The following is a 23,610-nucleotide window of genomic DNA, read 5'->3' as shown; positions in this document are numbered from 1 at the left end:
CCTGCGGGTAAGGTGTCGTCGCCAAATGCAATGCACCGGTGGTATCGGTGGTTAGGTTGGGGCAAACTTTCGGGCTAGGTGCGTGCAAAAAGATGCTTAAAAAAGACACCTTTCGCACGTTTTCGTGGAAATGCTGGTGAAAATTTACGACCAACCGACAGCTTGCGGATGACAACCGATGGCGATGGCTTCGGTTCGATCCAACAACTTTGTCCTGTGGTGGTCTAGTTCGGGGGGGGGGGGGGGGGGAGGGCTAGTTGGTGCTAAAATTGATAAACTTTACTCCAACAGCCTCTCACCTGGCTGGGTTCGGGTTTGGTGATGGGTTCGTTTCCGACCGCACTTGTACCCTTACTCTCTCCCATCGTCTACCGGCGTTGGGTCAGCTTTGTTTGGAAGTAAGTATTTTCCCACCGCTTCAGCGAATGGTAGGATGTTTGTAGCCTTGTGCTTTCGGTTGCAGGTTTGCAGCAGCAGCATCAACGCCCCGATGACTTCCAAAAATCCGCTTAAAAGAGGTGCAGATTTTTATTCCACCGAAAGTTAGGCGGCTGGGTTTACGTCATGGTGCGTTCGTTCGCTCCAGCTTCTCGCTGAATGCCCTGCTGCATCGTGCTTAAATGGTTTTTCGTAAATAACCGATAGAGTGCAGCGACAGAAAAGTTTGAAAACCGATGACAGACTTTAGACTTGTTCGGCTGTAAGCTTGCCGGAGGGAAGTAAGAACCAACGAAAAAAAAAAAAGAAAGATATTATAATAATACCTTCCGTTCGCCACGCTTCTGACGGCTTAATTAATAACGGCATCATCAGCTTCGAGTTTGGGACCGGATGCTTAAAGCGCTTTCGGTGGCAAGGAGAAGAACAAGCTGTGCTGTTGCTGCTGCTGCTGTCTGTGTAACATTTAGGGGGCTTATTTATTATAATCTTTGTAAAGTCTCGCGTTGACGCTGTCGCTGGCGATGGTGACGACGAACCAGTGCTGTTAAATCCCTTTCGCGCTGCTGTCGTCGAATGTCTTCGCCAAAAGACCCCGGGCCCGGGATCGAAATGTGCATCGTTGCACCGGCGGCTTCGGCGCGTTACGAGGCTCGCTCGATGGGAGGTTTTTGAAGGATGGCGAAATATTTTTGACACGAGGCGTTTTTTTTTCTGGGTAGTTTTGTTCGCTCATTCACATCGTAAGCGGATTATTGGATCAGGCGGGCAAATAAGCATAACCTGATTGAGCACATTTGTGAAAAAAGGTGAATCAGCATCATCATCATCATCATTTTGGCTGCCAATAAAAAATAGGTTGAGCATGTTTTGGGTATAATGGCATCATTAGGGAAGGGAAATGATGCATTGCTGCAGTCGATCGCACAGAGATGTAGGTCAAGGTAGATTAGTTGGCTTGTATTTTTAAATTGTACTAATAAGCTGATTAAAATTGCTCTATCTGTGGATGAAGGTTGGGTGATTTTTGTGTTGTGGCAAGCTTAATAAATTGAAAAACGTATCGTTTAAAACACTTGAAAGCAATAAAATATTAATTGCTGCTAGCTTATCAATTACAGCACACGAGAAACAGTTTCCCATTACAGGATTGTTTTCAAAGATTATCCCATAAATAACGCTCCCATTGATGAGCGAAATTATCACCCACACTGCACCACACATATTGCTAGTTTCAGCTGCACACGTGTTTGCCAGAAAAAAAGAGCAGCGATTGCAACGTTAGCTGTGAACATAAATTACCGCCTGACCGGTGCGTGCGATCGGTGCGGATGGTCATATCGGTGCGCAACACGCAGCAACAACGCAGCAGGATTAATTCGGTTGCATCCGGGCAGGACGGTTGATACTGCCGCAAGTGACCGTTGCGTAATGTGAGCCGCAAATGCTCGAGCACATGCACCGCAGAAGTTGCAAGTTGCTGGTTGGCTGGTTGGTTGGATGGTGTAAAAATAGATCCCGCTCCTGTTCGTTAGCACCTTTCTCGCGCTCCATAATCCATAATTTACGTGCTTAGAAACGCCTACCGTGGACCGAGGGCGGGCATGAAGCGGGCGTAATTCAATGCTGCGACATTAAGTAGCCCGGATTTATGATCGACCATTTGTTAGCGGTGGCACACACTTCAAACGCATCTCACGCAACCAGCACCGTGTGCGTACAGCGGGCGAGCGGTGTCGGCCTATGGGCTGAGTTGTGAAGAAAAACAAACGCATCGGCCGCCGATGCCAATAGATGAATGAAAAATAGGTACGACCGTGCCAAACGCTGCGTTGCAAATTGCATGCTCATTGACGCTTGACGGGTTAGTTTGGGAGATAGGATGCGGCCAACGCCAACGAAAGGGTAGGCTTGTTGGGGCCTTACGCTTCCGGATCCGTGTTTAGCTGGACCGAGTGACGTAAAATGGTGCGAAATCGTTCTCCTCGTTTGGACGGTTGGACGCTCTATGACGATAGCGTCATAATTTCTGCTCCGCAACATGAGCCGCAGTTAGCCGCTCAGACAAAGGACGCTTTAGTGCGTTTGCGGTTGAACGGAAGTAAGCAGGAATAATTTTACAATCTGATAGCTTCTACCCAGTGCCCAGACGGACTTGCGGGTGCGTGAATAAATTATCGGTGTAAAGGCTCCCGACGTATTCCCGGAATTGAAAGACCCTTTTTGTAACATGACTTGAAAGCGCGAGTGTTGGTCAAGTCGTGCTTAGTTGAAGTGGAAGTAATTCCCTCCTCCTCATTTGCACCCTCATATGAAATTACCCATTTGACCTTGCACCAAACCTGCAGACTCGTATCAGCTGATACTTTCTTTTCCCTTCGCCTGTCACACTATCAGGCAGTGCCGATCGAAGACCAAGACCACGACGGTCAGTCAGTAATTAATCCTTCCATCAGCGCACGAATCGCTTCTCGCACGTTGCGTGACTGCGTGACGCTTTTTACACGCTTTTCGGCAGGAAGTTGTACTTTGAAGGAACAGGTCGTGTGTTTTGCAGACTGATTTGTTTCGGAAGAAACAGTTCCGACTGCCGGTTGGATTTCCGATCGGAGCTGAGGGGAGAGAGATAGAGAGAACTGTGCGATAATTTACATAAATTTAGGCGTACAGACACATCACGTCAACGGGCGGCATTGTTTGAAAATGTTCAAGCTCAAATTGCTTCACTTTTATAATTGCCAAAACGAGGGGGAAACACCAAACACGGGACAGCTTAATTTGTAGTGGTCTTCTTAATTTTGACCATCCAATTAGAGCAACTTTATCGCCAAATGAGATCGCACACACCTTAACGCTCGTTCCGGGAAGGGAGTGCATCGTCTAGTCGCTGCTTGTCCGACGGCTTATCGCGGTACAACTAACAAATCTAGCGTTATCTACGACCGCTTGCGAAAGTAACCATTCAAACTCACACTGATAAAATGCAAGCTGCGTCAGCATAGAATTGGACAAACTGAGACGGATGATTCACGCGGTTGGATGTTGTTCTTCTTTGCTTTTGGTGAGCATTGGTGAGTGCACCTCGATTTATTAAACGGGAAATTTTGGAACGAAAACACACACACTCACACTTGAGGCCGCAACACTATTTTCCTTGGTTCCTGCCTAAGTCTAATCACATATCACAGCGTTCATAGTGGATGCATTGGGGGGCGACTCTCTCATCAATACACCCAGGTGGATTCCTTTTCCTCGTGGAAGCCGTCCGGCATCAGTGCGTTTAGGATGAGACTTCGTGGCGTGGTCGTATCGGAGTCCGAATCGCGGTTGTGGAAGATGCCAAAGTAGACGCCCAATCCGATCGCCAAGCAGATGATAACTACCACAAACACCATGCAGCAGATCGTCTGCAGTGCGCAGGTACAGCAGCTGTTGAGGGGAGAAGATGAGTAGCATTAGACAATGAAGGTAAAGCAAAAAGAATCTTGAACTCTACCAGCAAGCAATACGCTTGGTGCAATCGCAACAACACCGAAGTATACCACACATTTTAACCGTTTGTTGCTGGTAATCAATCACAACCGGTCGTTTACGTGTACGAACCGGCACTGAGCAGGAAGTCTGCACCTAGCGTTAAACTACACAGAAAGCTTTGAAGATAACGCAAAAAACAATCGCTCGTTATCGGATATCTAGTTGCGGGGCTGTATACGTGTTATCGCCGAGATATTCAAATAGCACCGTGTGTTGATTCAGATGGCAGGTTGTGTGTGACTGTCCCCTGTCGTCACAATGTACCAAGACACCAAGATTGGGAACCGGCGGCTGACACCGGAACTGATAATACATTTCAATCAAATCGAAACCCTGAACAGAGGTGACACACATACACCCCTGTAGATGGTACAATTCCTGGTGGGTTTGTCCCAATTTGTTGTGATTGTTTAGGGAGGGGATAAACACCTTATCGTCGTCGGTGTGATGACTAACACCGGTATTTGGAGCTACTTACTAGCACGCGGTTTGAAGAAGGCTTTTCACGCAGAACCAAATCGTTTTGATAAAACAACACATTTTCGAGGCGTCTTGGTGCGAGAAGCTGCACAACGTGCAAGACAGAGATTGTGGAAAAAGCTCACTGCCTACTTGGGTGAAGTGGCAGAGATGCCTCGACTCAAAAACATCACCATGTTTCCATGTCAACTTACCAGCAAGCAATCGAGGCAGCACAATCGCAACAGCATCCGATCAGGGAACACATCTTCGCCTTTCTACGTCTTAAGACAAATTTCAAATTTGAGCTTTGAAGATCCGACACTTGTGCCTAAACTGGGGCTTTTAGCGCTCGAATGCGAAATACGGCAAGCAACGGGCAACCTTCGCTACAGATGTAGGCTGGCACGGAACTGAACTAAGGTACGATCCAACGTGCCTATGTAAACTACCCTGCCCGATGGTGCCAAAACATACACATATCTCTCCAACGTGGAGGAGGGTGATAGCTTTCCAAAACCATACTCGTACCATCAATCGCAGGCTTTCCTATCTGAAGTGGTTTGATTACTGGGGGACCTGGGGTTGGGACCAGTATCTCGGAAGGCAAACAGAACAGCCTATACAGTGCTGGACGAACCATTTAGCGAAGTTAGTAGTTGATAAGCTTACTCTCCAGGGCAGTACCGTAGTACTCCTCCCTCAACTAGTACTAGTGAATGTGTGCGTCAGATTGTTCACAGTTCAAACAGTGCTCGATCGACGCTGAAGGTTTTTGGTTCGTTGTTGATTGCCTTACCGTACAGCGATAACACGATAATGGCCCCGGAGTGAAGAGGCTTCCTAGGCATCAATCAATGTTTATGAATCACCCGGTGATAGGGATTAGAACGGTAACCCGGCTGATAGCATTGTGATGTAATTTAATTAAAAATAACAAAACAAAGTACGAAAACGGGCGCAAGATGTTCAGTGGGTCTTTAAGCAACAGCCCAAGGTTATGCAAATCGGAGATCTTTCTTTCCCCCGAATGATCGAAACCTGCACACCGTTTAATCCCAATATGGAGCTGCACAAAGTGAGGTTGATGTAATAAATAAAAGCCCCCATCGCCTCGTGGCATCCTTGCACGTTGTTTTCCTGCCCCTTTCTCACCCTTAATTGACACCGCGGCCATGACCGTGGTTGTGGTGGAAAAATGGCCAATAAATTATTGGTCCAGGATGGCGTAAAGCGCGCACCAACACTATGCGGTATGTGCCGATCAATCGGCCGCACGAGATCGGGCCACGTATGTGTGCATCGGTACGAGGCGAATCGGGATATAAATTACACCAATTTTCATCTGCCATTTGTTCGCGCATTAAAAATCGGTTCAACCTTTGCCCGCCAAAAGCGTTTCCTCCGGAGCCGGTGGCAGAGGGCGAGGGAAGGATCGCTTGTTTTGTAAGGTGATCGGGTCCGAGTTGAACCGTTAACTGTCACACGATTAACGCCAGCTTTCGTGTGCTATTTTGCTGCCGGGTCGATCAAGGCCACAGCTGCGGCGGCGGCGACGAGAAGATGCAAAAGCATAACACTGCCACACGGGGACGATCGTACGTGATCGTGAGGGGTGAAGCAACCGAGGAGGTGAAGCAACAACATATTCAATGCATCGATTGTTTCCATTCGGCAAAGAAGCCAGTGGGGGTTGTTGTGGTTCTTGCCCATCCGCAGTCCTGCCTGCTTCGCCGCGTCGATTCATTTGCGGCGTTAAATTATATTGATTAACGTCGAATTGATTTGGGTTGATTTATTGGCGCAAATTACCGGTCGGTTTGGATGGGGTCGAGCCAATTCTTCTTTTTCATCCTTCCCCGCTCATGTGCCCGTCTCGCGCGCCAGGCCCGCGAGCCAGTTATTCAATCCTTTGCCCATTTATGGAAGGATAACATCAAACCGGTGGAATAAAACGCAAACGAAAGGGCCATGGGTAGAGGCCAGATGCACGGTGTATGTTAATGTCTTCTGCCTGACCTTCCTGGCTTGGGAGCGGGAAAGGGCACGTTAGCGTGAAAATGATATCCCGATTTCGACACTTCAGGTATTTATCAGCGTGAAATGGGGATGAAAACGGGCCGATAAAGATAATACGCGGTGTTGTTATCGATCGAGGGGCGCGCGATCGTTGCGTGATAAATGTGTAGCAATTTTCTTGCACGATGCACGAAAGTGGTTGTTTTAGGGATGTGCATTGAAATTCAAGCGGAGCCCCAACCGTTTGAAGGAATCGTAATAGAGGGATGACTCCTTGGAATAAATTTATCTCGAACTTCGCTTTTGAAAGCATCCCTCTTTCGATGCATAGAGCAGAGCGGGTGAGAGATAATGAAGGGATTTGTTACCGGTCAAATAGAGTTGTTTCATTTTCCAATTTCCCACTAAACTCTTCTTCGATCCCAAACAAAACCCCATTTCCTCTGCATTGCTAAAGAAAATAAACTAGCTGCGCGAAAAAGAAAACAAAACTCTCCTAAGTGTGTGAGGTGTGATTTTGGACGAAAGATAATCGGGACGAAAAAAAGGGGTTTTCCTTACTAGTGCTGTTCTTTCCCTCTCTCTCTCTCACTCTAAATTCCGCCCACATTTTTCCCGCTCATCAATATTCGAACGAGGTTGTTTGGCCAAACCATGGGGCAGAAACTGCCAGCCAGAACCCGATTCCAATAAATATTCATTATTTATACTTTGCAGCTTTGCAACAGCTTGTACAATCACATTTTACAACTCTTTCCGATGTCGCTACTCCACTACTCGATGTTCACTCGCTTTCTCTCTCTGGTGGGCTCAGGGGCTTCGGGTCTGTTCGTTTTTCACGCTCATCTCCGGAGAAGCGCAAAAGGGCGGAGAACGATTTTTCACCAGCAGCCAGTCCGTCAAATGGGTTTATGCGTGGAGCGGGGGTCATGCCCAGAGCACCCGTCGTGGGGGGGGGGGGGGAAAGCAAGGGTTGGGTTCACCAACATGACCACCATCGCAGCGGGTGGGTGGTGCCCGGGATGCCCAAACTCGCCGGGTCTTGATTTAAAATTCCAATTGCTGCACAAGGATGCTGCCAAGGATGAGATAGTTATCGTGCTAAAGGATGGCTACCGCTTGAGCGACTGCGAGAAAAGGGTAGCATAACAGCGAGTGGTAGTGGTAGTGATCTTACACTAGTTTAGTTTCCTTTTTTTCTCATCATCCCCTTTTTGCTTCACAGCGTGAAAGGACCTGCAAAGTGTGTTGCTCGGTGCATAAAGACAAGGATCGATGGTGGAAACTGTCCGGTCTCGGTCCAGGATACACACACACACACACACACACACACACACACACACACACAAAAGGAGGTGGACAGTAAGAGATGGTGTAAATTGTTGTCTTCTCAGCAAAGCACAGTTCGGTCGTCGTCGAGAAACAACCGACTGGGCGGTGTCGGTTTCAGTGTGTATAAATTATTTATAAGATTAGTTCTAAAACTCAGCCAGCGGAATGTGTTTGCTTATGTTTTTTTTCTTCTTTCTTCTCTCGTAGTTTAGTGTTCGCTTTCCTCTAGTGACACGAGTTCGAGGCGAGGACGATATGCCATCCCTGGACGGCTGGATTGCAACCGAGCCGGCGACACTACCCGCACCAAAATGCGACAAATGCGAAAGGATTGATTTTTGCATTTAATTAATTATTTAATTGCCAGCTGAAACGAACGACCCCGAGTCTGCGGTTTGGGCTGGAGTTGCGTTAGCGTCACAACAGCCCGCACGGACACGGGACGCGCTGGCGCAAAAGGTAAGTGATGCATTAATTTGTATTTTTATGTGCTTTTCTCTGCAGACGCAGTGGGGAGCAGCAAGTCAACCGTTGGAATGGAATTTAATTGACCAAAGTGAGGCAAAGTAGTCGTTTGTATGCTTTTCTAATATCGCTAAGTACATGAGGGGTTTTAATTAAATATTTTCAGTCAAACGACACCACCATTGTGGAATGAGGAGAGCAGTAGTGTCTCGTTCAGATGTGTATTACTTATCGCTTGTGAAAGGGTAATTTACTCATGTTTAATGCGACAAAATAAGTTACTCTTTGATGTTTTTTTCCTACAAGTACACATGTGTGAGAGAAAATGAATAGGAATAGATTAACTTTGCTCATAATTAGAACGCTTTTCCACCGACACCTCATAATTTTCGCATTGCCAATCAGCACTTCTACACACAGCTCTAGTGTTCTACCATATCTAGTTCAATAGAGTGGTTGGAAATTAGTTGATGCTCACCCCACGTACGCAACACTGAATAAATAAATCACCAGCGCAAAAGGGTCGGAAAATGTAAAATTAATAGAGTTCATTTTCCAGCTTCGTGCATTCACACACACACACACACATACACAGACTACTGTCGCAAAATAACAAACAGTCAGTTCAAACGTGCAAGCTCGCGCCCTCGCCGAAATGAGCATTTCGCAACTTTCCCACCGGATGCGGCAGGATGTTGCAGTATGTCGGCCACCCTCCGAACCCTCTCATTACCGAGCCGTGGAGAGCTAGGAGAATGACACTGGGAGCAGGATATTGAAAAGAAATTACACACGCACACAGGCTCACAAAAACTGCACTGTGTGAATAGACTGTGCGCTCGATTAAACCACGTGAGAAGGGCGGCGGCGGTGCACTAGAAACGATCTTTAGCGAGGATACGTGATTGGAGTGAATGTGACGCAGTCTGTGTATGTGTGTGTGTGTGTCTGCGTATGCAGGTGGTCGTGGTTTTTCCAGTCGCCACGATGAAGCACAGAGTGTAATTAAAATTATTAGATTTTGCATAATGATAGTTAATTAGTGATTATAATTATTTTGCATAAATTTCATCAAAGAGAAAATGGTGAAAGAGAACCCAGACAGGCTGACAAAAGGCAGGGAATGGGACGCAGGGCGGGTGGGTGCGGCGAACCAGCTGCGGAAGTAAATGGAATGCGTGCTGCAGTTTTGTCACTGCACTTTTCCACCCGCCAGATGTCGACGGTGGAATGTCAATTCTGGCGCTTAGTGCACGGCGGCAGTTCTACTATGGCCGCTGCGTTTACAGTGGCGCATTGAAGTGTTGCGCTGGAAGCCAGTCTTGTCGCGTGTGAATGTTGCCACGCACGTGTCAATTATTGGAAAGCGAAATGGACCATTATGGTTCTCAAAATACGGTAGGTAACTTATTGTTTTCCGAAAGGTATGTATGTGTACTATGGCTCTAGTGTGTGAGAATATTAGTGATTTAGTGCGTCCTGTGTGATTCTCCAGCTCGTGGTGTGGTGGTAAGGCGGTGTGAATGTTCGCACGTGATGAAATTGATAGCGGAGTTATAATTACTTCGATAATTACAGCTAGCTCGGGTCCATCCTGCGGCATTCGTTCATTCCTTCAGCCTTTTCCGGGTGCGCGACCGGGACGCGACGGGTTCGGGCTCGAATATTTCGATTAAATGCAGTTTAATTATTCATTTGCCGCGGCACCGTAGGTGTGGCGGAATGTGTGTGTGTGAGAAAGAGAGAGAGAGAGAGAGAGAAAGAGCGTGGTGGGTCGAGGTGTGTACGTGTAGGTAGAATGTTCGTCCTTTCCAGGTGTGTAGTTGCTAGAGGAGCGCAGAAGCGAGGGAACAGGGTGGCTGTTATCAATATTTTAGTCGATGCAAATGCAGCTTTCGCAGGTATTGGCGAATAGCGAACGGCGAATAGGCTCCAGCCGCACTCATAAAGAAGCTATTAACGCTAACTGGCATAGCATTGATTGGCATGCTTTAGCATTAGCTTTTGATGGTGTGCGAGTGTGAACATCCGCGAACACAAGGCAATAAATTTAGCGAAATGGGGCCCGGGGTTTTGTTCTTGGATCTCGTTTTAATTGCTTCGTGCAGGTATAGCTTTCAAATACTCGGTATCAATGAGGAGAGATGTTCTATTCCTTGTGGAAATGTTTCTCAAAATTGTTGATTCAGTAAAATTGTGAGTGGAGTTTTGTGATGAAACATTACATATATCTATGTTGCATGGAATTTACTTCACAAAAAAGCCATTTTGAGCCAAAGTTTTTTAATAAAATGTTGCCAACGAGATGAAAGCACGGTTGGATTAAGTTGACTTCAGAAAACTATGCCAGAACCAGGTGCGGTTTGATTGTAATTTGATTGAATTGAGCAGAAGGAAGGAAAGAATTTCCACTTACACAGGCCAATATTGAATGCACACGAAAATAACACACGACGAAAGAGTTTGCTCTTCTAATGATTGGAAATTGGACCGAATACTTTCAAAACTCGGGCACAGGAAAGAACAGACGAGCTTTTCACTTTGATGTTTGATGTAACATATTCCCTTTTTCCATTACCCGCACATCTAATAGCTTTTAATTTTCATTTCAAAGCCAATGAATACGGTTCAAACAGTTTGCGAAAGATTGTGCTTTGTGCGAGCTGGAAAATGTATTCGATTTTTTGACTGGAATGTTTTTTTAACAATGTTGTGTAGTAAGAAGGTTATGCTTGGGGAGTACTGTAATTTTGCAATACAAATTGCATACCTTTAGGCGTAATAACATATCAATTTAGCGATTTTAAGGATCCTTCTTGCTTGTACTGCCCAAGATTTTTATTCTTCTTCGCAATTAAAGGCACAAGATCTAAAAAAGATCAATCTTGGGGGGGGGGGGGGGTTGCATCCAACAATAATTGTATAAGCCAATCAGTAAATCAAAATAACCGTTTATTCTCAAGCATGTTCAAGGGTGGAAGCAAGTGCTTGTCTTCGCTTTATAAAGTTTCAACCGCTACCATGCTTCGAGAACGGATAGCATTAGGATTACGGTCTCGCTACTTGAACCAAGCACGTATGTGCAAAACGTAACGAGCTTTACCACGGGGCACCAGAAGCGAAGCAGCTTCCGGAAGTCCTCGGGGCAAGCGGAACAATAACAACAAAAAAAAGCACGTTGCAAGATATCATAAAGCATCTTGCTGCTTCTTTCCGCTGGGAAGCAGCCGTGGCCTCTTAAGCGCAAACATGTCGGATCGTTATCATATTTTCGTTTTGTGCATGAATTTCCCAATGTCCGGCGGTGGTAGATGGGAGGGCAACAGACTGGGCTGCATCTTCGCATCCCAAGGAGGTAATTCGAGGTAACCCGTGGGCTAGCTTTTGACATTCATAAAGTGAGTGACTCCTTTGCTGACTGCTCCAGATTTGCCCGTTCCGCAGCGACCGTGCCTTTCTTCCGTGAATGTTTGGGAGTGTTTTATGGCCTTCGACTGTATTGCGAGGTTGAGGCGGTGAAAATAATGGTCCATTCCGGGGATCCTCTCGCCAACCTTAGCCGTAGCGAATGGGCTTGGATACCTCGTCCTTTTAACGGTGGCGTGTTGTGTGAGTAGGTAATATTTATTTCACTTTGATCCTATTCTGATGCGAATGTCACCTTACGCTGTCCCAGTTTCGCTCGGTGCGCATGGTAACAATTCGCAACGAGTGCACACGGTTACCGTTTCATTGTTAAATCGCGCTCCAATTTCCCGTAGGCGCACGGGGTTGCTCCAGGGTTGTAATGGTTGTAAGTCATTTAGGTGTAGCTTTTTGTGGGGAAAAAGCGGAAGGACTCATCCGTACATGTAACTCTATCGATAAAGAGTTGAAGATGTTGTCAGCAACCATTCGCATAGGCCAATGACTCTGGGTGGAAATAAACCAAAACAAGATTCCCGTTTATGAGCTGCGAATGGTGCTTAAATGGCTGTGAAAATTATGCTCAAAATGAAATACGTACCATATCGCGGCTCGCGTGGCGCTTGCTCCATCCAACAGGCTGTACCATATTGGCCATAAATTACGCGGTAGTCTTTTTTTGCCGTCTTTTGATTATGACTGGAAAGTGTTGTTTATGGGTCTGTTTATGAACGCCGGTTGATTAATCAGTGTCGGGTTGCTTTTTGGTTATCCTTTTTTTTGGAAAAGAAAATCGTAAACCACTGAGGCATTACTGTAATTAAGGCAATAGCCAAGACGAATCCTTGGGAGATTCAGTAGATAAGTGTCTCAGAGGGAAAAGTTTCTGGCTTCTCGGCGTTATAAATGCTATTGTCGCCATCAAGATAAGCTCATGCTGGATGTTTTTTTAATGGCAGCCTTTGGTGCTACTGGTCGTAAAGAAATCGAGTTGAATGTTGTAAAGCTTTGTGGACGTCTTTGTTATGATTTTTCAACGTATCTTCGTAACTCGTTTGTTAATATAAGGACATTATGGTGTGGTCCATACTTTTATGTAAATTTGGAAGAACGATGCTCTTTCCGTAATTGAAAACAAAGGCTTAGCGCATGTCACCATTTTCCCGTATTCAAACAGCGTTCCAATTTCCTATTTCCCGAATCTCATTTCCTTCCGGTGCAGATAGCACCGCACCTTTTGTCTGTGATGCAAGAGATAAGTTGATTATGTAAGAAGTAATTGCAACAGTGTCAAGTAGCGCCAAAGCCTTCGCCAAACTGACATCCTTTTGCAAACAGTTCCTCGCTTGTTTCTCCCCCCCCCAGTCCAGCCGGTTTCGGAAGCGAGAGCGACATAATAACCCACTGGCGGAAAGAAATTCAACGACGGGGCGTGCAAGTGGAATCGCAAACAAACTGAGCACTGAAGTCTCTTTTCACAATTCTCAGTTCCCTCCTGTGCTGCCTCCGCAGAACATAGTGTGTTTGCGCGTATGCGTGTCAAAAAGTTGGTACAAAATATACATTTCGTCTGAAAGCACGTACACACGGTCGGTGAGGGTGTGGTACGGGTTTTGCGCAACGACTTGACTCGTGCTCGCTGCATCCGTCGCATGGCCCGCGTGGGCGCTTTTTGCCCGTGTTTGCCACCGTACGAATGGGATAACTCCATTAAAGTATTATTTTTCATATTGCACCGTGTAGTTGTAGCCGGTGGATTGTGGGGTTGCTTGGCAAGGGGGAGAGGGAGAGGACGCACAAAAAAGGGCCATATGACACCTCTTTTAGTCACCGTCTTCATTGTCACGGAAAAGATAACGAGCTTCGGGCGGTGGGTGAGAAAAGCATTCGAATTCTAGCACATATAGAGACACACACACACACACACACACACACACACACACACACAGATACAGATACTTACGTGCCACTTTGTTCGTCGGTTCCCTGTTTTGCCCCCGACTGCCAATAGCGAGCAGTAAGTGAGTAGCAGGGAAGACAAGGATTTTTGCTCCGATTACCTCGCAGCTTGGTGAAAGCAATCGCAATCCGTACAGTGTGGAGCATGAAAGTGGAATATGTATTTCATAGAAAAGCACTGCTTTCTAGGACTGTTACAAAGCTAATACTAGCTCAATGAATGCGCTTTATAAGCAATTTTAAAGAAGAAAATATAACGTTCACCATTTGAAGATATTTCATCCTGAAACTATGCAAATGCTCACACAAAAACGCGCCTGCAGCTATGCAATTCTATGAACAAAATCATTTTAAATATCCCTTTCCTGGTTCCGGGGATCGAACACTAGTTCAAATTAATTTGGCATGGATTTGCAAAACCCTTCTCAAGAGATTAGATCAACATTCCGTTACCGAAAGCTCCATTACCTTCCGAAGTAATGCAGTAATGCTTTTCCTGGCATTGTTCAAATAAACCATGCCAAAGCTTTTCGATATTTTTCAGCAAACACTGTACCCTGCTGCGGCAACTGGCGAATGCATTCGACCGACTCGAGCTTTCCGTACGTTGCCGCTGTTGTAGCCTCGGGCAATATCATTCCCCGCCACACGAGGACGGTTTGTGTAAAACGATAATTTTTGCTCAAAACGACAAAACCGGGTCGGAGGAGATGTTCGGGTGGCGAAAGGGATTTCGCCGGAACTCCGGAATGCAAGGTTCCACACAACCCCCGGATGTGGGTGCTTTCCGTCCAACGCTGTGCGAGTGCCCAGACGGTGTTTCGGTGCAGGACCTCATCATTTGCCAACCGTGGAGGTACCGCTCAGCGCGCAGGAAGAAATACGGCAATTCTGAGAGAGAGAGAGAGAGCGAGAAAAAGAGAAAGATGGGAATCGCAGGCAAATGTGATACGATTACTCACATTAAGGCAGACAAGAGTCATATCCTTTACCAAACACTTCCTGCAGCACATCCTGGCTTTGCTGGTTGCTGCTCCTGCACCCTTACTTATAAGGTTGGCTTTGTGTGCCTTAGTGGAAGGAGGTGAGGGGTGATTGCACTGGTTGCTGGTTGGTGGTCGATCTTGGAAGTACTGGACCGGAGTCCTCCGGGAGTGTGGTACTGTTCGGGAAGAATCTTCGGCTATCCATTTCCGGATATTTCGGGGTGTGGTGTGGGAGCAGAAGTTCCACGCGGTTCCATTACACCGTCTGCTGGTCTGGTGGTGCTGCGGTGCTGTTGCGGTTGATTTATCTGTTTTATTTAAACTTAAAACTTGTATAACGGATTCATTCTTCTTGCCGCTGGGGTTGGTTGGGTTTGATCGAAGCAAAAGTGGAAATACTATTTGCACCGGCAGTACACCGGGTGTGCATCGAATGGCAAAAACGGGGTTCGGAGATTGCGGAGGCCAGGCAAACCAGCGTTGAGATTAGGAAACGTCGGTTGATTACTGCAGGCAAATTAGCGGTTGCGAAAGCTGTTTGTTACGAGTTGTTGCTGGTGAAATAGTTTCTTGATGAGATTCTTCGAACCGACTGACTGGAGAGTTTGGGAGGAGTTGGGGCAGGAGCGTATAAGACTGGATTGCCTCGAGTGCTAGTTGAGTTACGAGATTAGAAATAAAATATAGTTCCAGAGGAAAGGAAAGTTTGAGTTCTGAGGAGATGAAAATTAGAATATATTGGTATGAAGTGTTGATAAGTTTTTGATAAATTTCAGTTTTGTTTCTAGAAAGAAGATCCTTTTCAAATGTTGCCATTCAAAAGGGACCAATGAACCCGCAATTCAAAATGGATGACACATTCATAATTACCCATGTCAAGCTTAAAGCAAACCCCGGCGCAATGTGTTTTGTAATCCACGGTAAAAAGTGACGAAATAAAAATCCTCCTTCACCCCGGTGGGATTTAAAAGCTCCCAAAACAGCTTTCATCACAAGAAGGACTGTTAAAAGGGTAACGAAAGGGCGCTTGCCTTTCGCTCCGTTTTTTGTTCTAATTGCCCTTTAAGCGTGAGTGGGTTGTAATGATGCAACAGTACACAGTCGGTACGGCTGCGAACGAGCCGGTCAACCGGTTTCATGTCACATTAGCAATCTGTAGCGAACGAAACAGAGCAGGAAAAAAGCAAACGGTAACACCATTCGTAAAGCTCAACGTTCACCCACGGTTCACCGTCCGGACGGAGTTGATAAGTAGCTGGTAAGAGTAGCACGGGGGAAAAATAGACAGCGAGCAACGAGTGTGTTTTCTTTTTCATCTTGTTGGTATACAACTGTACAGGAAAAATGTAAGGAAAAGTCCTCGCAAAAAGTGAGTATGTGTGGGTAAATGCTTTTGCCCGGGAGCTTTGCTGCAGACCGTCATTGAAGCAGAAATTAAAACCGAATCCCCTGGACATTGCGGAGCATGTGGTGAAAAGGGTCCATTTTATTACTTGTCTTTGCACACAAACACACGGAGAAGGACATTTGGAGTTAGTAGTACGGAGTGCATGGTAATCCTTTTGGGAGTCGAGATGCTGCACCCAACCGACACGGGGAGATGGAGCGTAAAAGGAAAAGGATTTAAAATCCCGTTCCTGCTGGTAACCTCAATTTGCAGGACGTTTTATGTTGTTTTAGTGCTTGTGTGTGGTGCTTTATCACAAATCCTTTACGTTTTCTCGACCCATACGCGAGCCTGACTTTTCGCGTTTCAATCCATCTGGGATGAGTGTATGTGGCAATGGTTAACGTTTAATGTTTTTCTTTTGATTCATCTGCACGGCAAAATGTTTTTAATGTAAAGTTTTAAGTATCGAAAACTGGCGCAGTTTGAGGTGCCGGTTGAGGGTGGTTGTGGTTTTTATGTCTCGTAGTACGTAGTTGATCTTTATCGTGCCTTCTGTTGCTCAGTTTACGTGCAATGATAAATTTCACTCTCCGAAAGCTTTCACGGAATGCGGTAAAAATACCGTTTTTAGTGTGGACGAAAAATGGTCGTAAAACTGCGAGCGGTTAGTAAAAGTGATTGGTTTTTCTTCTATTACTTTGCGCGAGAAACTGCTTCACACTTTGTTCCCCTTGAGCGAGTTTTATTGCTGGTTTGTTTATGTGTTTCGTTTAATGCCATATAAAGGTTGTATCAAGCTGATGGTAGCCCAGAAACCATAATTGAATGTTTAGTAAGACGAATTTGCTGTTTGTATTGCATAGTTTTAGGCGTTTTCTACCATACTTCTCCGAGTACTTGTTGCTTGGATGTATGGTCAACAGATTGCGTTGAAACTAATCAAAATGTAGTCGAAAAAATAAGAACACTTGCAGCACACAAACATCTCCCCTCTAATGAGATGGTGAACCACAAGTGTATGTGGTCACCAGCAAAGCTTTTATGCAGCTGACTCGATAATTCGCCATATAATTTAATTCATTTAATCATGAACGAGTCGGCCCAAAGATGGGACGAACGAAATAAGACGTCAGGAAGCACTCATAAACTATGGGAACTTTCGGTGCGAGTTGGTAACGCCTTCGGGCAGAAACAAAGCATAAATACACCACAAACACACACTCACGCACACATGAAAACCGGTCCAAGGAACGATTAGAGAACAGCAGAGGCTCTGGCAGGTTGGCATTCCAATGATTCGCGCCACGTTGCGTTTGTCTAATGCTTTTAAAATAACATACAGCGCCTTTGCCCGGCCCGGACTCGGTCAATCATGCAATTATCTGTCATTTCTTCTGCCGGATGGTTCGACATTGCGTCCGTCTTGTGCGATCGGTGGTGAATGAATTATTTTTATTACTGTAATATATTTTTCGGCCGTCCGCCAGACTTTTTTCCGTTTGAGAAAGTAGTGTTTTAAATATTTTTTATTCTGTCTCGCTAGACGTGAACACGGGTACGGTTGGCACGATTTAGTAGTTGAACTGTAGGCATGCAACAATCGGCCGCGCATGGAGAACGTGCGCCTTGTGCATGCATTCCGTGTGGAAACGTTCTTTCCGAACTGGTTGGATCCTTTTTTTTTTGGTTGGTGTATGAGCAGAGCGAAACGGCAAACCACGAAGGGTCTCAAAATTGTGCTAAATTATAACCGTCCGCTTGCATATTAAATGCTCGTTTTGCAGAATGATACGGTTGGGTAGCGTTTGAATTCAAGGTCCTTGGGACTATATTTTATCAGGGAGCCGGTGGCTGTGGCTAGGCAAACGGAAGACCGAACAAAAAAACCGAATCGGGTTTGTTCGTTAAAGGGAGCTACTTTAATTTGGGCGAAGAATTCACAGACAAGCAACGGGCAAGCTTTGAAGTTTGAAGAATATTTAAGCCTCCAGAGAGCCTCTTTGTTCTTGTTTGTTTTAAATTTTCATTACCTAGACATGCCGTTGTTTGCCGCCCGGTAGAATCGGAAGACGTTGCCGAAAGTCTTATCAATAGAGGGCTAGGATTTTTGGGGCAAATTGCTTGCCCTGCCTAATCGGCCTTTGTGTCGTTAGCAATATGTGAACAAAAGTAAAAACCGGTAACCAAAAACAGGGAACTCCACGCTCTTCAAATCGAAAGTAGTCCTTCCGAAAATTGCGATGTCGCATGCGTTCGGTCGTTTGCAGAGCGTAATTCGCGTGTTCTTCCACTTTTGTTCAGTGCTACGCTACTTTGGCCAATTAACATAAAAATGCTCTCCAAAAGCAAAGGAAGAAGAGAAGGGGGATAAAATCGAATCCGGGATCTTGGGCACCGGAAACGAAAACACTGGCAGGACCTGTGAAAGTAGGTCAGCAGTGGACGAAGAAGTGGACTGAAGTTTGTCGTAAGTCGATTCATTAATAGGGGATGAATACTGCTTTCATCTTCTCAGGGCTCAGCTCTAAGTCGGCGTCGGCAAAGCATAGACGGGACAGTCCCTCTGAAGGTTCATGTGCCTGCTCACAGCTCACAGCTAGATGATGATGATGGAGTGGGCGAGTTCTTCCCGATCCTTCCCCACCTTAACCACCACCACTACCTGCACCGGCCGGAGATTGTTGTTCCGTTTTTACGACCCGTCCGCGGACATTTTCGTCGCATAATCTGCCCGACTCGGCAATGGAGAGAACAAGATGGCCACTTTGCTGGTCCGCTGGCAACTGCACGAAGAGCTGAGGAAACAAACAAGATGGTAGAACAAAAAAACAGCGAACGGTACAACCACACGCCCCCGGCACGGTGGACTAAAACAGTTTATGGCTAATTTATGGATCATCTTCTCTGATAAGAGGATTTATGGGCGACGGTGATGGCGATAGGGCGATAGGTTGACCCGGTTGGAGCGGGAGGCGTGAATTCTCCGGTGGCTTTCCTGTGGATCACCGCAACGGAGCAGTGCGAATCCTCCCGGTCTCGGTTTTTACGATCGGAGGATGAACGGAAGCGTCTCCTGATGGTTTCACGCACAAAAACAAACGCACGATCTCGAAGAGCACTGTGCGGCAAACTGTGTGTGTCTTTTGGATACTTAATGATACGCAATCAGCGATGGCCGAGGCGTCGAAAAGTCTTCAACAGATTGCGGCTGGAACGTGTCCGGTGCCGGGAGGTAGGCATAAAAGTGTGCTCGAGTTGGACTTTTATTTGAAGCGGGCGAGAAAAACAATTTTGTCTATTAAGTGACACAGAAGTTAAGGAAGATATAGGACGTTTTGTTATCTTTAAGTTATTAAGAACGTTATAGTTAATGCTACAACTATTACAATTCATCAAGGACAAACTTTTTAGAGATGTTTACTGAACAGAATCACTCACAGAGGGCGCTTAGCTGTGTTATAAGAGGTTTTGTGATGCAGATTGCATAATTTTAGGCTGAATTATCTTAGTTTCTCAAAAGGGAGGACTTCAAGCTAACAAACATCACATTAAGCTACACATTTTTTAATAAAGGCTTACTGTAATCTTGATATAGCCGTATCTCCACTGACATCTTCTTCAAATTGTCTCGTGCATAATGTTGGCAGGATCTTTTCTCGCTCATAAACGATTGTGTTGGAATACAATTTACTTGTCGTCCAAATCCTACCACATCCTCCAGAAAGCCTCCAGCTCATCGTGGTTTGTGAGTGCATTCCCGGGATTCTGTCAGTAAATGGCACACACACACACACACACCCAAAGCTCCCTTTGTCCCTGTGGAAGGAAGAAAAGTTTAGCCAAACTGGCTTTTCCATTATGATGTCGGTGTCACATTACGCAAAGAAAAAGTCTGGCGCCCGTTTCTTCGGTGAGTGGATATTTTTGGCCCGATTCTTTTTGTCCGCCTGTCCACGGTCACTTTGTTAGCTGAGGGCTCCCTCGGGAGCGGGCAAAAATATTCAGAAAAATAGCTGTCAGTTTATTCATCTCATCCACTGTAACTCAACCGTCAGAGTGTATGTGCGTTTTTTTTATTATTCGTCTGCTTTTCTCTTCATGGATTCACGCAAAAATCATTCAAAGACACCAGAAAGGAGAAAATTTGATATTTATCTCGCCTTTCTTGCCGCCCTTATCGCTCCTAGGCCGGGGGGGTGTAGAAATTCGATTTCGAGTGTCACACAACATAATCAAATCGGAATATGACGATTATTAGATGTCAATCTGTGGCTTTCTTTGGCGGGGGTTGACGCTTGACGCCGGACATGCGTGCGTTGCAGGCGAAAAGAGTCAGCTCCATTCGGTGAATATTGATGTCCTGACGGTGGAATGGCGGTGGCGATGTTACCAGTGCTCTGGATATATTTCTGCAAACAAGTGCCTCTTGATGAACCGACCGTGTTGTCTGTGTGGAGCTAGAAAGCAAAATAGCACTCGGTAAATAGGTACAAGAACCGAAACTCCGTGTCGGGAAAGAAAGTGCTCAAAGGGGAAATTTATGTTCAATTCTTCTCGCTCACCGTCAGCCCTAACCGGTACATAAATAAATATATTTCGATTTTTCGCCGGCACGTTTGTTGCTCTGTAGTGGCGGCAGCGTTAAGATTCTTATCGGTGAAAGTGAGGAAATCATTTCCCCGTTCCAGTCGGCACCTGAAGTCTGCTGAATAGAGCCGCTTGATTTCGGAGGGCGAGTGAGCTCCGAGGGTTTCCGTGTCGGGTGAGAAAAGCGAGCTCTCAAGTGTCTGTTTATTATTCGCCCATCATTCCCCCCACAGTGTGCCGAGGAGTGTGATCTTAATTTCCAATGCCTGTGATTCCGAGGAGTGTGATTCTTTGTGTGTGTGTGTGCGCGCACCGGGAACACTAAAAGGGGGCGAAGCAAACCGAGCGCACGGAGCGGAGTTTGGAAATTTGATTATAAGTATATGAGTCATTGTCATGGGTCGACGGTGGCGGTGGGTAGGTGTATGGCAGAAGCAGCAGCAAAAGTGTGCGCTCCATTTCCACGCAGAATGCCATTATTATTATCGTCATTCGGTGGTTTGGTTGATAAATATTTATGGTCTAATAATGCAGTGATTTTCACTTGTGGTGGTGGATGTCCTTTTTATGCTCGCTGTGGTTCCCTTTCCCGTTCGACCGGGGCTCTTTTTTATGTCACCTTTTTCTTCCACACCACTAAATGAGGGTATATTGTTACGCTATGGAGGGTTTTTTTTCACGCGCTGCCATCGGAGTGAGTTTTCCGGCGGTGACAGCGCGTACGTTAGCCTCGTCGGGAAAGCTTACGCAGGCACACACACACCAGCAGAGCCAGCAGGCGGATGGTTCTTCAATTAGAATTTATTTTTCCACCGGTGACCGTAAAAATCCGGAACCGCCATGTGGAAAAATCGAAGCCACACTAGTCGCACGAGCGAGCACGAGCTACGCACGGTACGAGCAACAGATTCGAATTCCTTCACACTTTTGCAGTTACAGGCAAAATAAAAAGCGTAGACACGCGATAGAATAAAATAAAACAGTACCAGTACGGGAAGGGAAACGGTTTGGTGGGGGGTGGGTAGCATTGGATGGGTTTTGAATTTATGATAGGTCAGAATAAATTATCATTACGCGTACCGGGAAAAGCTGGTTAGTGTCAGGTGTGTCACCGTTAGCGTCGGTGCCGGAAGCCGGGAAGGGGTTTTGGGTGTGTTTGAGTGTGTCGGAAGGACAGCGGGAACCATCGGTGGTCAGATATTATTCGGTAAGGGGCAGTAGTTAATGGTTTACTGATAAAATTTATCCGAATTTCCATTTTGAGAGGTGGTATGGTGTGTTGTTTGACATATATTTTAATTAAAATGTTAATTTTTCCTACTGCAAACGATGGGTAGGAGGGAAGCTTAAGGAAATTGCTGTTAAAAAATCATTCCATAACGTCAACGATAACAATAAAATAATTAAGTAACATCGAAACAGCATTATCGTGGGTCGTAAAAACCCAGCAAAAGCCCTTTCCTATCCAATAAAACTAATGGGTCGAATATGGAGCTCCACACTGCTGTCGTTAATCCTTTTCCGATGGTCTCCAGATACACGCCGTTTTGCTTCCATTATCGGGGTGAGAAGAGCGTTAATTTAGAATTATAATAATTTACTGGGTACATAAATTTGGAGTTGAAACAACCCAGCCCAAAAACCAGCGCAACTTTGTGCAGGAGAAATCTGACGAATCTTGGTGGTGGTTGTTTGGAAATCTGATACGCAGCTTGTTATTTTTTGCGTAAAGGAGGACAAACAGATGCTTTTTCTGACAAACGGAACCTCGGGTGTATTTCACCTTCACTGGGGAGGTGAGTTAGCCACCCATCCCCCACTCCGCTCTGTTCTGGGATGGTTTCTCTAGCATCTGGAGACGAACAAGATGAACCAGAGCTCGGTCGAAGGAGGAGAAGGTAATAAATTAACATCAAAGAAACATCCTTTTTTCTCTCTGCCCACACTCTGCTCCCTCCTGGCTGTAATCATCGAATTTACTAGATGATTCAAATTAGTCAAACAACTTTTCATTCAACGGTCAATGCTCGCCAGGACGGGACGGAGCATCCTCCAGAACGCAGCGATACGGAGCAAATTTTCATCTAATTAAGAAACGCTCCGGAATGGCTCCAGAGTGGTCTCTATCGTTCCCTGGCAGTTGATTAAGAAATCGGTTCGCAAATGTCTTCCTTTCGGGTGGAGATTTCCCAGCCCTATCCGTTCCTTTAGAAAAAAAGGGGATCATTTTAACGATTTCAAAACAAATGGAAAATCATCCCGAGCGGTGCGAAGAGATGGTGCGTTTGCCGGTGGTAGTTGAAAGATGAAACCAATAAACTCACACCTTTCGGCGCCTAATGAGATGTTGTCTGCATTTCGGGAGAGGCAAGCTGGTGGAACAGCGAGGGGAAGGAAGCCAGCGAACATTGATCCCTTTTTTTTTTGGGACGGCGGCAAGAGTTGGAGTAATTTACGGCCGTAGCTTATTAATTTTGTAACGTGTTTCGTCTTTGCTCTGCTGGACAAGCTCTTAGGAAGCCTTCACGGTGCAAAGTCGGCCCCCACCGAAAGGATAAGAAGTGTGTTTGGAGCAATGCCGCTCTAAGACAGTGCTGAAGCGAAAGTGGCTTCTTGAGTTTTTCGATGCCACTCAACCTTTCGACTTTCGGTTCCAGATTAAGGTTCTTGAGCGAGTCTTGATGAGTTGAAAGAACCTCCGATCCCTCGGCCCTCGGATCTTAGAATGGAGGTCCACTAGCGAGCTTCTCGTCCGACGGTCTGCAGCCGAAGGGGTTCGTAAGTCGTAAATTAAAATTAATTAAAAGTATCCTTTCACGGCCTGGCACAGGCTGGCTTTCGCCCTTTTTCGGACAGCTCGCCAAGGCAGCTTCACTTCCGGCCCAAGTGGCGCACCCCGCCATACTTGGTGCTTTTCTTTTTCCTAAGCAAAGGGGTAAAAGTAAAAAGAACGGCACATCCTTTTTTTGTGGTGGTCGTTCAATCACACCTGGCCACCGGAAAGAGCGAGTGCGAAAGGGATTTTACCCATTCTCT

At 46.0% G+C, this 23,610-nt stretch overlaps 1 protein-coding gene across 3 annotated transcripts; it reads right to left on the bottom strand.

The window, feature by feature from the left end:
• Positions 1-3,478: 3,478 nt before the first annotated feature.
• On the bottom strand, positions 3,479-4,907 carry LOC120903678 (protein midgut expression 1-like). 3 transcript variants are annotated; one of them, XM_040313241.1, is made up of 2 exons: positions 4,647-4,907; positions 3,479-3,867 (listed from the first exon to the last, which is right to left on the bottom strand). In XM_040313241.1, exons 1-2 carry the CDS (start codon positions 4,697-4,699, stop codon positions 3,663-3,665), a joined length of 258 nt encoding a protein of 85 aa, XP_040169175.1. In that variant the 5' UTR covers positions 4,700-4,907; the 3' UTR covers positions 3,479-3,662. The 3 variants fall into 3 exon arrangements, with proteins under 3 accessions (XP_040169175.1, XP_040169174.1, XP_040169176.1); XM_040313240.1 differs by lacking the exon at positions 4,647-4,907 and adding an exon at positions 4,451-4,614; XM_040313242.1 differs by lacking the exon at positions 4,647-4,907 and adding an exon at positions 3,935-4,392.
• Positions 4,908-23,610: the final 18,703 nt, after the last annotated feature.

Source organism: Anopheles arabiensis, chromosome 3 (assembly GCF_016920715.1).
Source record: "Anopheles arabiensis isolate DONGOLA chromosome 3, AaraD3, whole genome shotgun sequence".
Taxonomy (NCBI): domain Eukaryota; kingdom Metazoa; phylum Arthropoda; class Insecta; order Diptera; family Culicidae; genus Anopheles; species Anopheles arabiensis.
The sequence above is the reverse complement of the archived record's forward strand: the minus strand, read 5'-3'. Positions and strand labels throughout refer to the sequence as shown.